The sequence below is a fragment of the Erinaceus europaeus genome, chromosome 15 (assembly GCF_950295315.1).
Source record: "Erinaceus europaeus chromosome 15, mEriEur2.1, whole genome shotgun sequence".
NCBI lineage: Eukaryota > Metazoa > Chordata > Mammalia > Eulipotyphla > Erinaceidae > Erinaceus > Erinaceus europaeus.
This window is the reverse complement of record NC_080176.1, coordinates 48,217,908-48,236,229: the sequence shown is the minus strand read 5'-3', so window position 1 is coordinate 48,236,229 and position 18,322 is coordinate 48,217,908. Positions and strand designations below refer to the sequence as shown.

General features: G+C 36.5%; 1 protein-coding gene across 8 annotated transcripts in view; it reads left to right on the top strand.

The window, feature by feature from the left end:
- NOL4 (nucleolar protein 4) overlaps positions 1-18,322 on the top strand; it is a 383,971-nt gene that overhangs the window by 212,307 nt on the left and 153,342 nt on the right. For 7 of the 8 annotated variants that reach the window (XM_007520939.3, XM_060173710.1, XM_007520940.3 and 4 more), the window contains one exon: positions 6,865-7,148. In XM_007520939.3, coding sequence (XP_007521001.1) covers positions 6,865-7,148 — 284 coding nt within the window. Of the gene's footprint in view, positions 1-2,691; positions 2,866-6,864; positions 7,149-18,322 lie in introns of those variants that run through there. The other variant, XM_060173709.1, reaches the window with a different exon arrangement.

The window sequence follows — 18,322 nt, the reverse complement described above, 5'->3', positions numbered from 1 at the left end:
CGAGACAGAACATAAATATACTGTATTATTCATTGTTTTGGCTTTTAAGTCGTATGGTGAATGGTTTCATAAGTGTGTTCCTAGTACAGACACGATTACTGAGGAGTAACTCACATTGTAAGGCAAATACCTAGCCATGTGACCTGATAGCCCTAGAGGTAGCTTCACAGATGATGGAATAGTCTTCTACTCTCTTGTACCTCCCATACAATCACTCTCTCTTTCTCTCTCTCTGCCCGTCTTCTTCCCCAATAAACATATATTTCACCTTTTTCAAGTTAAAACTTTGATAAGGTGGTCTCCTTGTTAACTATATTTATTCCCACATAGAAGCTATGTATTGCTGTAATTTTTTTCTCAGGCAAGACTTATTTATTCGTTGTATCTTATATAAATTCTGCATGGGACAAATTTTACCTTCTACCTTGTTACAATATAAGCTAAAAACAAATCCTGGACTATTGAAATAGCTTTCTTGAGTAGAGTTCTGCACTGCTGTGGGCATGACTGAGGTTTGAGCTCAGTGCCTCTGCATTGAAGGAAGCTTCAGTTCTGTGGTCTCTCACCCTCTCTCCCTCTGTCTTTACGTGCACATGCGTGGGCAAATCCCATAGCTGATTTCTTAGAACTCGCAATTTCAAAAGGAATGCCTCTCATGATGGAAATTTGATTAAAATCTTTTAAATATTTATTTTTAGAGGGAAGGTTAGAGGGAAAGGAAGAAGAGGGAAATAGAAATAACTAGAACACTGCTCAGCTATGGCAAGATGGTGCTGGGACTAAACTTGAGTGGCTTTGAGACCTTAGGAATACAAATTGATGATACCTTGAGATAAAGGTAAATTGATATACTTGAGATATACCCCTGAACCTTAATTACATGTTTGAAGAAAAGCATATAAATGACATATTGTACCTTCTTACTGATAGTTGAAAATAGTTTTAGCTGATAGTTGTGCTAAGCTTTTTCACCGTATATTGAGGCAGGTGCAGTGTCTCTGTGTCTGCTCTATAATTCTCCTTAAACTAGAATTGAGTGGTAAAAACTGAATTAACAGTAACAAATACCAGTAATACCTTTCTGTAGATGAAACTTAGCAGAAAACTTTCATAACCTCGGTATCAGCTTATCATCTTAAAAGCTGTGTGCTTTAACCCTGCAGCAGTAATTATTTATTCATACATTTACGTACACGTAAGTATTTAGTAAACATTTTAGTTGAATATTTTCATTTTCAATAGAGCATCATTTATTTGTATATGTTTGAATACCATACTAAGTAGTGTTTTTTTAAAGTGTGCAAATACAAAGAATCTTGCTTTTTTTTTTTTTTCTTTTTTCTTTTAATTGCCACCAGAGTTATTGCTGAGGCTGTGGACCAGCATACTCCACAACTCCCAGTGGCCATTTATTCCTTTTCAAAAAAGTACTTTATTTTTGATAGGACAGAGAGAAATCAAGAGGGATGATTTTTGTTAGGGAGAGAGAGAAAAGTAGATGCCTGGGAATCTGCTTTACTGATCCTGAAGCTTCCCTCACCCCTGTAGGTGGGGATCAGGGGGCTCTAAAGGGTCCTTGAGCATGGTAATGTGCCCTGTCAACCAGGTGTGCCCTTGACCATCCCACTTGGCATTTCTAACTATTTATCTGAGTGCTACAGAGTGTCAGTTTAGACTAGATTGTCTGCATTGTGTCCAGAACCGACAAACCTGAGGTGTAAGATGTAAGGTAAATTTTACAATGAATACATTTCCACACTGTTTATAGGAACACACAGAACTAGTGAATGAATCCAGAGATTGGGAATGATAAAGAGGAATTGCACCTCATCAAATTTGCTTAATAAATATTAAAGTATCTACATTCTCCTTTTTTAAATATTAAGCTACTATTCTTTTGGAGAAAGGTTATTTGTATTTGTATTTTGGGCTTAAAAGTGAGGTGTTTTTTTTTTTTTTTTTGGCTAAGAAATGAAAACATTTTAAAGGAGGCAACAAAGGACTACAGGTAGAGGACTGAGGAGCATTTGGGGAAAATGTTTTTAAAAAAGTTTTCTAGACACATTAAGTACTTGACCTAAATTTTAGACCTAAATTTCTGACTGTAAATCCTAAAATGAGCATAGTAATTCTTTTCTTCCTCATTTTGCCTAAGGCATTTGGCCTAAAGGTCATAATAAAGAGCTACTAAAACTAACGATAAAAATGTAAGTCAGATGCTTTTGTGTGTGTGTGTGTGTGTGTTTATATATGAATGCACACACATACATTGTGAATACTGTAAAAATAATTTTCTTTGTACAGGCAGAGCTATCATGTTGAGGAAACTGCTTCGAAAATATTGCTGGTGCAGGGGAATTGAAATAATTTAAACAGTTTGTATACTTAGGGGATGAGTTAATTGATGGACAGGAAAGAAAGTAGGAAGATAAAAGAATGAGTAGTCTGTCACTTGTGTGTTGCTATACTAGATAGACAAGAAACAAAACATAACTGAGCTAGCTTGGACAGCCATATCTACTAACCCATCAAGCCAACCACAGAACAAATGCTCCCCAACTGCCATCCTGATGTCACTAGATTCCACAGTATATCCTTCCATTCCACATTCTCCCCTGTTGCTAGGCACCTTGGGCACTTGTAGTATACAAAACTTCAGGTGGTGATTTTCTGTGAGACTCAAATATGAACGTCTGGTCTTTGTGTTATGCTATGCAGGCCTAAACTTGAAATAAGTTTCTTCTCTCTGGGTCTGTGACCCTAAAGGGTATACTTACAGACCTACACCCTGCATTTCTCCATGCAGCTAGCAGCCTGGTGCACTCACACGCCAGAGCTCACTCAGGATGGAACCAGTGGTGTGGGGTAAGGAGGCAGGTTTCTCTTTGAAAGGGATACTAATGTGCTTTGATTGGTATAAAAGGAAGTCTGATGTTGTGGTTACAAATTCTAAAAAACATTTTTAAGAAAAATAAAAACCACTGATGTAGATGCATAAAACTAGACAATATAGTCCATTTAAACTGAGCTCTAATATCTACTTGCCCTTTTCATCATCATTTTTTTTTACTGTGGTTATAAAAACCTTTGTTTTAAATTTTGGTTTATAAGACAGTACCATGTGGCACCACTGGGATTTTTATTACTTAAATTATAAAATATGTGTGAATTTATATTGATGGAAATGACTAAATCATTGATTTGTTCCTTATAAAGTATGCTGGCTTACTCAGGAATGAAATATGGAAAGCTGTTGAATTCAGTTACCTTGGTAACATCTGGAATAAATCACTCTGTCTAAAAATATTGTCTCACTTATTGGTTACACTCCATAATAAAATCATAAATATGTGGCTTCTATTAAAGGCTCTCCAGATAAATGATAATGTTTATCTTACCTGAAAAATGAATAAATGATACACTATTACCATATATACTATGATTTAGCATAAAAACATAGATAGCATGTAAATTTAAATATAATAGACATTGAATTTATTTTATGCTAATATAAATTTGGTTTTAAAATGTAATTTATCTTCTGTTAACATATTGATAAAAATTTTCCATGAAACATTTAGTACTTTTAAAAGCTTCCAATACATAGATGTTAAATAGAATTTTTTTCATGCATTAAGTAATTGAATCTGAATATATTCATTGTGCTTTTCTTTGAATTTTCTTAGAAATAACTTAATCATAAATTATCTTTTATATTTGAGTATGAGGATTTGATTTAGCATAAAAGAACATGCACATGTTTCTAAATTACTTGAATAAATCATTCCCCTGAGTCTATTTCAAATTCAGCTATTTCTCTTTTGTTTGGTATTATTGGAACTTCACCACTCAGGGCTGATGTATTCAGATACAGAGAGAGAGACAGAGAAAGAGACATGGTCAAAGACATCACCGGACTAAAATTCCTGCCATTTCAGTGGGGACCAAATATATTTCACTGTTACGAGGTTGATTTCTCTAATACATACTGAAAAATGTCGGGGCATTATTTATGGCAAATTTTTTAAATGTGTCTTATATAGGTTTCCTCTCTACAGAGTAATTTTTCTTTAGAAGGGACAAAGATCAATTCCGTGGTATAATCTTGTCATTTGAACAGATTAAACTTTTTATTATCTTTATTTATTTACTGGATAGCAGCAGCCAGAAATTGAGATGGAAGGGGGTGATAAAGAGGGAAAGAGATAGAGAGACAAACACCTGCAGCCCTGCCTCACCACTCATGTAGCTTTCCCCCTGCAAGTGGGGACAGGGGGCTCAAAACTGGGTCCTTGCACACTGTAACATGTGCACTCAACCAGATGCTCCACCACCCGGCCCCAACAGATTAAATTTTTCACAATTTTTTTTCAAATTGTTTGAAATATTATTTTATGAAAATTAAACTTAATGTTCTTTGATTTCACTTTTTTAATGGAGTTAGAGACATCTACTTCATCCTGAAATCCAATCTATCTCATTATTAGTTGTATCTGTTCTAGTCTATGATTTTTCTAGTTACTCTCCTTTTTTCTGCAGTACTTGTAGTTTTAGTCTGAGTTATCAACAATGCTGTCTTTGGGGCTGAGAGATCAGTCAGCCTACGCTCAAACCACAGGACCATCAGGGAAGGTCTAGTGTTGTAGTCTCTCTCTCTCTCTTTCTCTCTCTCTCTTTCCCCTAACCTTTTAATTTTGTTGTCTCCATACCATTCATATTGTAGGAAAATCTTTGAAAGGTTTTCCACATAAAATCTCATAATTAAATTTGTTTGCTCTCAAGAGAATTGCAGTACCTTCTCTTCCTCTTTCTCTAGGCCTCTCTCTCTCTTCACACCGATCTCCCCCACCCCAGTACTCTAATCTTATTTCTCCTGTGTAGCACATTCTTTTATCCATGATTTGGCACATGCTGATCTAGGGGGATAAACCTCTCTTCACTTAGTTAAAGCTTACTCATTTTTGGAATTAGATACATTTGCCACCTTCTTGAGGAAGCCTTCCTTACTTTCTTTTGTTCTGTATTTTAGTCACAAGCACATTTTTCTATCTCCTTTAGTTTTTGAATCATTAAAGACAGAGTGTAAAGGTTAAATATTTATCCTCTTTTGGTCAAGAATAAACACTCAGTAAACATTTATTGAATTAATGGTTGGACAGGTGAATTATACTACCTCAGATTTAAAAATCATTTCCATGAATTTGATTGAATTGAAAAGAGTAAGTATTTCATTGTAACCTGCAAAAAGAAAGTATACTTGAAAATAACTAGAAAATGAAAATAAAAACACAACAATGGAGTATTGTTACCTTTGCTCATCTGTGTGACTTCAATAATACCCTAGAAATAAATGAAAATAATTTAATAACTTTTTGACTATTATGGTCCTATCAAGTTGATAACTATATTTTAGTGTGTAAGGTGGAATTAAGAGAAGTATAAATTTACTTTTTAATTTGTTCTGGGAAATAAACTTGGGATTTTTACATGCATGTTACAACAGAGCAGCCTCCTAATCCAAATTTATATATATGTGTGTGTGTGTGTGTATGTATGTATATATATATATATATATATATATTTTATATATGTTGTTGTTTTGTTTTGTTTTGAATGGGAAAGACTGGGGCATATTCTAAAGTACTTTCCCACTTTTCACGGAATTCCTTGTGTGGCTCATGAATCCCTTCATGTATTGAGGATCAATGTCGACTTGGTACATGGTGAAATTTGTGTTCTACTACACTACCCTCCCAAGCACCAATTATTGGATATAACCTTTCTATGCCAATAAACTGACCTTGCTATAATTTTTACTAAAGAGACATTCTTTTTAAAAATCACTGTTTCTCTTCCTTTTCTTCATTGTCTTTTCTGCAGTTATCTCATTTAGATGATTATATACTAATGAATAGTTGTTGTCATTTAAGAGAAAATCAATAGTAATGTCAGTGTTGTCATTTAAGAGAAAATCAATAGTAATGTTTTAGACTACATCTTTCATTCTTTTCTGTTTGCATTTCTGTGTTTCCTTTTTATAATGCTGAGATTATATTGAGTGCACTCTTGCAGTAACGTTTTTATGTATTGAATCAAATGTTCCTATAGCTTTATTTTAAGCATGCATTTCCTTGAAGAAATGCTATTTTGCAAGACCGTGTAATCATGGGGGTGGGGGTGGGGGAAAGGTCCAACTTAACATCTCCTCACAGTACCTGTCAGTGCATCTCACATCCACCAAAGAATCATTCTTCCTTTACTACAGCTCATGTCTTTTTACATGGAATATCTGGTAGTTTTGTAATGTGCTAATCATTCTGATATGTTCTAAACTAATCTTTTAATTGGTGATGCATGCTGTTGCCAAATTTTTGCTGTTCCCAACAGCACTGGCCTAAGCAGCTTTTTTATTTTTACCTGTTTACTATTTTATTGTGTGTAACCAGGTGTGCCACTGCCTGCCCCCACCTATTTACTATTTTAAGTGTATATTAGGCACTTACACAGCATGTAGCAATGTATTGTGCTCGAATCTTCTGACTAGAAACACTGTTCTTAGCAGGAAAAACATCAGTAGATTTGAAAAGCAAAATCGATTTGCAGAATAATTGACAATTACCTTATTTTCTTGGTTTATAGTTCTTTATTTTGAAAACATCTTCTTATGCCTCAATGTGCCCAGTTGATTCACATTGACAACAATTGCTTTGCTTATTGCAAAGGGTAAATTAGATATTGCATGTTAAAGTAGTGAATACAGTCAGACCTAATAGAAAATCGATACTAATTGATATAAATACTAATTGAGATGAAAAATGAATAGCATATTAATTAAAATCAAAATATCAATATTTCTCTCAACAGATGATTCTGCTGCAGAGAGCTTTAATGGCAATGAGACTCTGGGGCACAGTTCAGTTGCTTCTGGGGGAACACACATCAGGGAGATGTGTGACTCCAACGGTGATGGCAAAACTGAACTGGAGCAGGATGAGCGGCCACTGAACCTGAGTGACAGTCCCCTCTCAGCACAGCTGACTTCGGAATACAGAATAGATGACCACAGCGGTAATGGAAAAAGTAAATACAAGAATCTTCTAATTTCTGACCTCAAGATGGAACGAGAGGCGAGAGAAAATGGAAGCAAGGTACAGTCATGTTGCAATTTTCAGAGAATTTTTTAAGCTGGCCATGAAGGTCGCAGAGAAAAATTTATACAAGATATGGAGACTATTGTTACTAAAAATGTTTCAATGATTCCTAATAGCATAGTACCAAGAACCTTCTAGTAAGAGAGCTTATGTGTCTGGAAACCAAACCCCAAAGGGGCTGTGTTTAAACTGTCTGGGATTGTTGTTTTCGACGGGTTAGGTTGTTTTCGCCGGGCTGGCTTCACGGGCGGGTAACAGACGACCAGAGACTCATGGTTGAGCTGTAGGCAGTATCTCTTTATTCATGCAGGATGCAGCACAATCTAAGACGAGCTAAGCTAAACTCAAGGTACTGTACTGTAAAACTCACAATGCTGTCTTTATGTATACTTGCCAAGTAAGGTGGAAACAGGATGTGACATAGAGAGGGTGGAGAGAAAAGTGACTGGTGAAAATCAGAGTGTGACAAAGAGGGGGCAGATTAGGCGAGAATCCTATCACTGAACCACAAATGCCCTGGAGGGAGGGTGGAACTTGTTAACAGTGGTTATGTAAATAGAATGAAGTGGTTATGTAACTAGAATAGTGTTAAGCAGGGGGGATTTAAACCAAATGAAACAGAAGGGGTCTCATGCATACCAACATGGGATGATGCCCCTGAGCAAAGGAATATCTAGAGACTGAGGTTTTTTAACTCAATAATTGGTTTTGTGAGTCTGAGAATAAAAGACAGTCTAGGATCTCATCACAATCCTCCTCCTCCCTTTCTAGGGAGAAGAGTCAGGAAGAGAGCAAGAGAGAAATCAGTCGGGAAGATGTAGGTCCTAGCCTCCTAGTCCTCCATTTCACTCCATCTATATTTAACTGCCCATAAGCATGATGGGACAGGTTGATTGGACTAGAATACCCAGGTTTCATATTGGACAGTACAACAAAACTTTCCCTATTGGTCAAATCCTAGTGTGTAGAGTTTTGGTTTACTGTACATTGAGGCAACAGATCTGATTTTGCCCTTCATCCTGTCCTTCTATGTAGACAGAATGCATTTCAGGAGTGATAGTGAGCAAATTAGATTATGTCTCAGGAAATTATGTTGATACGTTTCTTATATACAAAATCTTTGGTTTAATGTTTTTTATTTCATAATTTTCTTATGAATTTGCCCCTTGAAGTTAGTTGAACGTCTGTGTGAAAGTTTGGTTCTCATGACACAGTTATGGAGACTGTAAAAAAACAAACAAACAAACAACAAAAAAAAACCACCACCTGGTTTCTCCTAGATTGAATAGGTGTTCATTGCAATGCTGTTTCAATTAAATTCTCTGATTTGCTTTAGAGACATTTACACTGTGGAGTAATTTACTCCACAAACACAGGATTATAAACATCAGTGTTCTGGAAGCTGATAACTGCTTGATAAAATAATTTATCACAAAATTTATTCTGCAAAAGACAGATATGTTTTAGACACACCTAAATTTCTATAGTCTGTATTCTCTATGGTGAAATAAATCGTAATACTTCCTACTTTCATTTCATATGTTACTTTAATTAAGCTTACATATTTACTAGCTAGAAGCATAAGTATATTTTTGCTAGTTTAAACATATTCTGATGACTTTAACACTTTTGAAAGTATACTTTTAAATACACAAAAGAAATTTTATGAAATCTACATTTGATTTTTTTTTTCTTTCTCCCATCCGCTTTACCCTACTATTAGAGTTGTAACATTGGTCTTTTGGTACTGATCCTAAAAACAAAAATGTGCTAGTCTGGATTAATTTCTAAATTCTTTCGGCACTATGCTTCTTAAATTAGCTCTATTTTAAATGCTCTCACTTGCCTAAGGGTATGTTGTTTTATCCTCTTTTTAAGTGAGTCACTAGACATTGTCAGACACTTAAGGAATTCTGCCTGAGGGAGACTGCTATGACTTCTGCTGTGGTGAATGCCCACAGCTATCTTTTCAGTAGTTTAAAGCCAAATGTAGATTTTGTCTTCACTGACACGGTCTGAATCACTTCACTACATTAGAGAATAAAATCATCCATGAATGTCTTGACTTTCCTTATACAAATTAAGAACAGATGTTCTTTTATGCCATTATCTTCTGGATTCCCTCTGCCCCCCCCCCTCGCAAAGTACTTAGCATTCTCTTCATCTCTTTGCTCAACATACAGTATTACTACAGGAACTATGCTCACTCATCAAAATATATTCTTCAATACATTGCAAAGAAGTTAACTTTGCTACCTATAAAAAAGTGGATATGTTTAAATGCTATATTGTATAGACTACTTGAGAGTGTGACTGAAGAGTGTGAGAAGTGGGCCTGGGGGTGAGGGCTAGGCAAAGATTCCCCCAAACAACTATTGGTTTAATGGTTTGGTAAAAGAACTGACTACCAGAGTCAGTTGGGGAGCACTCAAGAGTCAGGATGGCACAGCTCATGGAAACTAAGCAAAATTTGCTCCTCTCAAGGAGCAAAATGGGTTTCATTTTGAGATACAATGCTGAGCAATAAATACAGAAAGTCGAGTTTGTGAACTGTGAAAGAAGTGTAGCGGTTATGCAAAAGAACTGAGGCTTTGAGGACCCACGTTCAGTCCATAAACCAGAGCTGAGCTGTGCTTTGGTATGTTAGAAAAATAATAATAAACAAGTAAATAAATAAGTATTAAAATAAATTGAGTTTGTAAGAATAGTTTTGGTAGTACTTTGGGGATGTAACTCAAAGAGATGATTCATTCTTCTGAAAAGGACATATGAAAGCCCTGTCACAAACAGGAATGGAATAGGCATGTAATTCAAAGAAAAATATTAGTTATCCACAAGTCCCATGATAAATAGTTTGGGTAAAGAGGGGATTATAAAGTATAAGCACATATGTGTCATTGGTGTTAAAACATTGAGAGTTCAGAGGAAGAAAATGCTAATTTTGTTCAGTAATAAAGATGATTGCTAGAGGAAATGAGTTCTGAAGGATATATGATTGAGGATTGTTTTTTGGGGAACTATTTCCTGTGAAGGTTAAAAGCAGACAGTTCATGTACCTAATATGAAGGGCCTTTGCCTGATGTCAAGGAAAGTGACTCGTGTCAACTTCTGTATGAAGAGAAATCTGCTTGATTTCTCAATCCACGGCTGGAGTCTACTGAATCAAATAAAGTCCTTTCCTCCAAGGAGTGTCAGTCTTATATATGGGAAGAGGTTGACAGAGCAGAAGGAACAAGAGCTGGATTTGGGGCAATCAGGGAAGGACCCTCTCCCCCCAATTTTCACACCTCCCACAATTCTTCCAGCCATTAGTTGTATGGTTCCTAGAGCAGAACCGTATCTCAACTATTCTCCAAGGAAGGAAGGAAAGAAGGAAGGGATTAAAGTCATCAGAAAGTGGATGAGGACTTGCTTCCCTGGAAATGTCCTTTTCCAGACTGAATTTAGCAATTTGCTGTTTATAATACATTTTTTTCATTCTTGGGTATCTTCTCACCACCTCTATGTCAAACAGCCCAAAACCAATCATTTTTGGAGTTCAAATTCAGTCTTTTGGAGCAAGAGAAAATATTGTTTTTATGGAGCTGGTTGTTTTTATGATATGATGGCATTTGAGGAAGAACCTGCTATTGTTATCCAAGAGAGAATAATTGCCACCTATTTGTTTATTCACCAGATATTTGCTGAGGTACTTCTATATACAGGACACAGTTGTAGGAAGCCAAAATATGAAAATGATCAAAGTAGAGGATGTGCCCTATGTAAACTTAAAATCTATCAAGAAAAAATAACAGCCTGTGACTACAATCCAAATCCATAAATAATATAATGATAGGTGGCCGAGTAAAATGAGAAAATAGATTTTGGGTTCTCGCTAGTCTAGGGATGGATGCTGGCAATAAACATAAAAGGTAATTAAATTTTATCAGATGCATGGGGTTGTTTGAGATAAAACCTGTTTTGAGGCATAGAGACATAAGAAAGCATGCTTGGCATGAAGATTTGAATGGAGATTAGCATGATCACAGTAGAGAGTATATGTATATGAATAGTCTATATAGTGTCTTTCAGGACTGGGGTAGATTGCTTAATAGTTATTATTATTATTTTTTTTATTTATAAAAAGGAAACATTGACAAAACCATAGGATAAGAGGGGTACAACTCCACATAGTTCCCATTACAAGAAGTCCATATCTCATCCCCTCCCCTGATAGCTTTCCTATTCTTTATCCCTCTGGGTGTATGGACCCAGTGTCATGATGGGGTACAGAAGGTGGAAGGTCTGGCTTCTGTAATTGCTTCCCCACTGAACATAGGCTTTGACAGGTTGATCCATATTCCCAGCCCATCACTCTCTTTCCCTAGTGGGGTGGGGCCCTGGGGAAGCAGAGCTCCAAGATACATTGGTGAGGTTGTCTGTCCAGGGAAGTCTGGTTGGCATCATGGTACCAATAATTGAGATGGAGGGAAAACACATCTGAACAAATTTTAGAGCAGAAGTGCTATTTAAGACCATTGTTATTGATTAGTCTGGGAGATGGTGTAGTGGATAAAGCATCAGACTGTCAAGCACGAGGTCCTGAGTCCAATGCCCGGCAGTACACATACCAGAGTGATTTCTGGTTCTTTCTCTCTCCCTCTCTCTCTCTCTCTCCCCCCCCCCCCCCGGCTGTCTTTCTCATAAATAAAATATTTAAAAAGAAAAAAAGACCATTGTTATTGATTAATATCACCTTTGAAGTGCTGCAGGTGTCAATACATTAAATCAATACTCATTTACCCAAAACTACCAGGTGAAAGTCATGCTGGAGGGCTAATGTTCACCTTTTCACTCTTTGTTGTAGTACTTAGATGTTTTCCATCACTTCTATGCAAATTTATCAAGTAACACTCTTGCTAATACTGTCTTCCAGCATTTTTCACGCTAACTTTTGTCTGTTTTAAAGGGATATAAAAGTTTAATTATACAGTATCTGTGAGAAGCTTATATTCCTGTAAGTTTTGAAATTGACATGTTTTATCTTTTTATGAGCAATTACAATGAAAAATGATTAGTGTATTTTTAAAACAAAACATTGAATATTTCAAAAGAATAGCTGAGCTGGACCATGTATTTTACTGATTGCTTATTATTATGTAGACTATCTCACTACAGTAGCAAAGAATTATTATAAAAATTAACTGAACTAAAGAATATTGTGTTGAAAATGTTGAGGTGCTGCTATTTAGGTGCAGATCGTCACATTTTTAGAGGACAACTATTGATAGTGTCAGAACATTAAAGTAAGCAGAGATATTGATGAAGAACTTGATAATACTCATGAGCAAGGATAAAAGAACTATTTATGCAGAAAAAGAAAGAATAAGGAGAGACAAATTGGAGCATAATTATATTTATTTATTTTTAATATTTTATTTGATTTATGTTTAATGGAACATAAAGGCCCACACACATGCAAACACCAGGTAACTGTTTACCTCTGATATATGCTAATGACAGGGATGAAACTGTGTCCTAAGGGTCTCAGGCATGATAGCCTTTTGCCTAGCCACTACTATGCTATCTCCTGGCCAAAGGTCCATTTTTAGTTGATTACAAATTTCTAAGATTGGTATTTCAGAGAAGTGTAAATTCATTCATTTCAATTAGTAAATATTTTCCTTTTCTTATGTTACATTTGGTCCATTTTTCCTTCTTTATTACTTGATTTACAATCTACTTTGCAGAAATTCAGAATATATAATATCTTCATAGACTCATTATATATATAATTATTTTAGTATCTATTTATGTGCACAGTCAGTAAGCATAAAAATATATACTAGAGTACTCTGCAATCTCTGCTGATTAAAAATTTCTTTGGTCAGGTTGGAATTTCTTCCAATTCATATGTTAAGTTCTTTCTTGATGGCTATTCTGGTCATTTCAGTCAGAACAACAAAATCTTTGCTTAAGTTCTAGAGAGAAAGATCTATGAGAATCCGGACAATGTAGCAGTATGGTAGCTTTTATGAACACACACTGGTTTGATTTAATTGCACAAAGCTTCCTCCCTCAAAATGTTTATTGAAGGAAAATCTAATAATTCTAAGAATATTATATTGATGTTTCCCACCTACTCCAACGTAACTATTAACTTCCTCCAACTGACACCTATTTTAACCAGACTCCCCACTATGCACCTGACTTATGTAATAAACATAATTAAAATCTGTTAGGAAGGAAAAATCGCATAGTTTAACTTTCCTTATAAAACATGATAATTTCAGACATTAGTTTCAGGAAAGTAAATGTGATAGAGCCATGAATCTTTCATATACTAAAATGATTCCAAGTCACAAAGTCATATTTTAATGAGTGACAAACTCAGTGGGATCTTAATTTTTATAAATATTAAAAATTCTTATTTAACACATGTTGGAAACATGTTGAATAATACATTTTGATGCTCAAGTTTTTTTTTCGTTTTATCCATCATTTCCCAAATATTTATTTAGCCACTCCTGTGAGTCAAGTTTCTTGTTAATATCTAGAAATACAAGAGTACAGAAGACAGATGCTCCCTGTTGCCATATTTCTCAAGGTTGATTGTATAGTGCTCTTAATTAGAGACAAGGAGGTGGAATTTGTTGCTGAGGAGTTATTCTGATGGAGTCTCCGCCCCCAGGTTTTACTACGCCGCCACACGAAACCCTAGCATTGCCCCCTTCAGCCAATCCTGGCCCTACACGTCACCTCTGGTTGTCGCCCAATAAAAAGCCCCCTCACCCCCCCCCCCTCTCTGGGCTCTCAGCTCTCCCTCTCTGAGGTCTCGCTCCCTGCTCTCCCCCCGTGGTCGGCCATTGCTGGCTGGCTCCACGTGGTCTGAACCAAACCCCCCCCATCGTATAATAAAGATTTGTGTACCCCTTTGCTCTGGACGTCTGCTCTCTTCTCCACGGTGCAGCCCGACACCAGACCACCTCAACAACAGGAATTAGAAGACATGGTGTAGTAAGGTCATTAAGGTGACAGTGGCCAAGATAAATCTGAATAAGTAAACAGAGCCACATCTCAAAGTTCCTTGTAAATTGTAGTTTGGATATGAACACTGCCATTATGGGACTCATTAATAAGTAATAATGTGATAAGGTTTGAATTTTTATATTGTGTTACACTATTGAGTCAGAGACAATGAATAAAAGTATGACTAAAATAGTTTTTTTTCCCTCTTTTTTTTTTTTTATTTAAGAAAGGATTAATTAACAAAACCATAGGGTAGGAGGGGTACAACTCCACACAATTCCCACCGCCCAATCTCCATATCCCACCCCCCTCCCCAGTAGCTTTCCCATCTCTATCCCTTTGGGAGCATGGACCCAGGGTCATTGAGGGTTGCAGAAGGTAGAAGGTCTGGCTTCTGTAATTGCTTCCTCGCTGAACATGGGCGTTGACTGGTGGGTCCATACTCCCAGTCTGCCTCTCTCTTTCCCTAGTAGGGTGGGTCTCTGGGGAAGCTGAGCTCCAGGACACATTGGTGGGGTCTTCAATCCAGGGAAGCCTGGCTAGCATCCTGATGGCATCTGGAACCTGGTGACTGAAAAGAGAGTTAACATACGCAGCCAAACAAATTGTTGAGCAATCATGGACCCAAAGCTTGGAATAGTGGAAAGGAAGTGTTAGGGAGGGTACTCACTGCAAACTCTAGTATACTTCTGCTTTCTTACTTTGGTGCCATACTCCAAACTCAGTCAATTTCTGCTTTGTGTTTCTACTTCTTTTTTTTTACATGCATAACATTCCCAAGATTCCCATTTAACAATACAACCCCCACTATTTCATTCATCATTTTTCATGGACCTGTATTCCCCAGAGTCTTTTACTTTGGTGTAATACTCCAATTCCATTTCAGGTTCGACTTGTGTTTTCTTTTCTAATCTTGTTTTTCAACTTCGGCCTGAGAGTGAGATCATCCCGTATTCATCCTTCTGTTTCTGACTTATTTCACTCAACATGATTTTTTCAAGGTCCATCCAAGATCGGCTGAAAACGGTGAAGTCACCATTTTTTACAGCTGAGTAGTATTCCATTGTGTATATATACCACAACTTGCTCAGCCACTCATCTGTTGTTGGACACCTGGGTTGCTTCCAGGTTTTGGCTATTACAAATTGTGCTGCCAAGAACATATGTGTACACAGATCTTTTTGGATGGATGTGTTGGGTTCCTTAGGATATATCCCCAGGAGGGGAATTGCAGGGTCATAGGGTAGGTCCATTTCTAGCCTTCTGAGAGTTCTCCAGACTGTTATCCACAGAGGTTGGACCAATTGACATTCCCACCAGCAGTGCAGGAGGGTTCCTTTGACCCCACACCCTCTCCAGCATTTGCTGCTGTTATCTTTTCTGATGTGTGACATTCTCACAGGAGTGAATTGATATCTCATTGTTGTCTTGATTTGCATTTCTCTGACAATCAGAGACTTGGAGCATTTTTTCATGTGTTTCTCGGCCTTTTGGATCTCTTCTGTGGTGAATATTCTGTCCAAGTCCTCCCCCCATTTTTGGATGGGGTTATTTGTTGTCTTGTTGTTGAGTCTGGCAAGCTCTTTAGATATGTTGGTTATTAAACTCTTATCTGATGTATGGCATGTAAAGATCTTCTCCCATTCTGTGAGGGGTCTCTTGATTTGGGTAGTGGTTTCTTTTGCTGTGAAGAAGCTTTTTAATTTGATCTAGTCCCATAGATTTCTACCAAAAGCCATCTACAAACTGAACAGCTTGTCCAAAAATTTGTGTGGAGCCACAAATGCCACAAATTGCCAAATCTGAGAAAAGGGAAAAATATGGAAGTATCACTCTCTACAACTTCAGTTTATACTACAAAGTGATAGTAATAAAAACAGCATGGTACTGGAATAAAAATTGACTCTTTGATCAATAGAGCAGAATCAAAAGCCCAGAAATGGGCTCTTTTTACCAGAGCACTGCTCAGCTCTGGTTTATGGTGGTACAGGGGATTGAACCTGGTACTTTGGAGCCTCAGCATGAAAAGAGCTTCTTAAATGCCTTGGAAATAACCCAACTAGGGTATTTTAGTGGCCTGGTTTCTCTGGGTAGATGATAGGACAAATCACTAAAATAGGTCACTGTGTAGATGGGATTGTCCTTTATAAAACTGTTTTGACAAATAACTAATTGAGATATTTGTTCCTCCTAATTCCTGCTGTTACTGCTCTCTCCTCTTATAGTTTCTACAGATTAGATTTAGCTTCAGGTGTATGGCTCAATACTCTGTGTTGAACCCTGAATACCGTCTTTAAACATTCTATTGTCTCTATCTTAACACTCCCCAGCCCCCAATTTCCTACCCTACAAAGCATATGCCTTTGGTCTGGTGTACTTTTGTCCTTTACATATGACAGTTCAGGTCTGTGAAATCTTTTGTCCTACATAAATTACCACTACATTTCTTCTTTTTAAATATATATATTTATTACCTTTTGTTGCCCTTATTTTATTGTAGTAGTTATTATTGTTGTTATTTATGTTGTCATTGTTGGATAGGACAGAGAGAAATGGAGAGAGGAGGGGAAGACAGAGAGGAGAAGAGAAAGACCTGCTTTTTTTCCCGCACCTGCAGATCTGCGTCACCACCTGTGAAGCTACTCCCCTGCAGGTGGGGAGCCAGGAGCTTGCACCAGAATCCTTATGCCAGTCCTGGTCCTTGTGCTTAACCTGCTGCACTACCACTGCCCGACTCCCTATCACTACATTCTTATGACTGGCATATAGTTCTGAATATTTGGCTCTTTGTTTTTCTATTTCATCAGAAAAGAAATATGTTGCACATTTGAAACATTAGTATTTAGCACAGCTTATACTGAATGTTTAATAAATCAGACTACTTGAAAGGTGACAAAAAGGGTATGTTGTTATGTAATTGAGGGAAGAAAAAAGATTAACAGGTAGTTTGAGATTACTTGGTAGTAATAATTTATAGTCATGAATTAGAGAATTTAGTTTTCTTAGTACTAGTGGCTTGGAATGCAAACTGAAGGTATATTAAAAGAAAATTTAAGTAGAGAAAAAAATGAATCAAATTGTGACCTACTATATAGAAAATTATAGTTTTCTGACCCATGTGTTTTATAAATTCAGCTGAATGGTGTACCTTATGATATAAGTGGATTAAAATTCTTATACTGAGAACCTTGATATACACAAGATACATTACCCTGAAAAGAAGGACTGTGTTTTCTCTGATTTATATTATTATTTTTCTTGAGACTTCTCACATTTCAGAAGTTAAACCCTTTACATAATGTTTCAGTCATACTCTCAGTGTTCAGTTTTATAGTTCACTTTAGGAAGTAAATTCATTATTAGATCACTGTGCTCTCAAAGTCATTGTTGAATTTTAAGAATATCTTTATTATGACAGCATTGTCACTATTCCTGAGTAGAAAAAAATAAATGAACTCCTCTGTGATGTCTGCAGAGGATTTTCTGGGCACTGATGATTTAGATATCATCCTTCTCTTGAGAAGGAGCACACACTGTCAAGTGTTCACAATGTTTTGAGTTTTACCCCTTGAGATTTCTTGATCTAATTTAGAGATCATCGTAAGTACTCTGTGTTGGAGACTGTGGTAACAAATTTCTTCCTATTTTATCAAGAATGAGAGAGTGGAGGCATATTCAATACAATTTTTGCCAAAAATGGAGAAATGACAGGAAAAAATTGTGTCGTGTTAAAACCCACATACTGTTCAGTCCTTTTACTTCATGATAATTATAATATAAATATCTAGTCTAAAACTGATATTTTGTCCATATTTGAATTCTAAGAAATAGCCTCTTGGTAAGACCATAGTAAAATGCATATTTTAAGTGAATTCTAAATTCAGTCAATTTAAAGTAATCACCAAAGAACAGGTTGGGTACATGATACAAAGGGAGAAAGAAATCAGAGCACCATTTCTGAACATGTGGCTCTAGAAATCACAATGTGAACCACAGTCTTGCAAATCCTGTGCTCTACCAACTGAACATTTCCCCTGCTCCAAAAACTATATTTGTTGTTGTTGATTTTTGATTTGTTATTAACAATATTCTGCAATTTTCTAAGATTACAATGTATATTTCCACAACATACCCACCACCAGAGTTCTGGATCCCCACCCTCC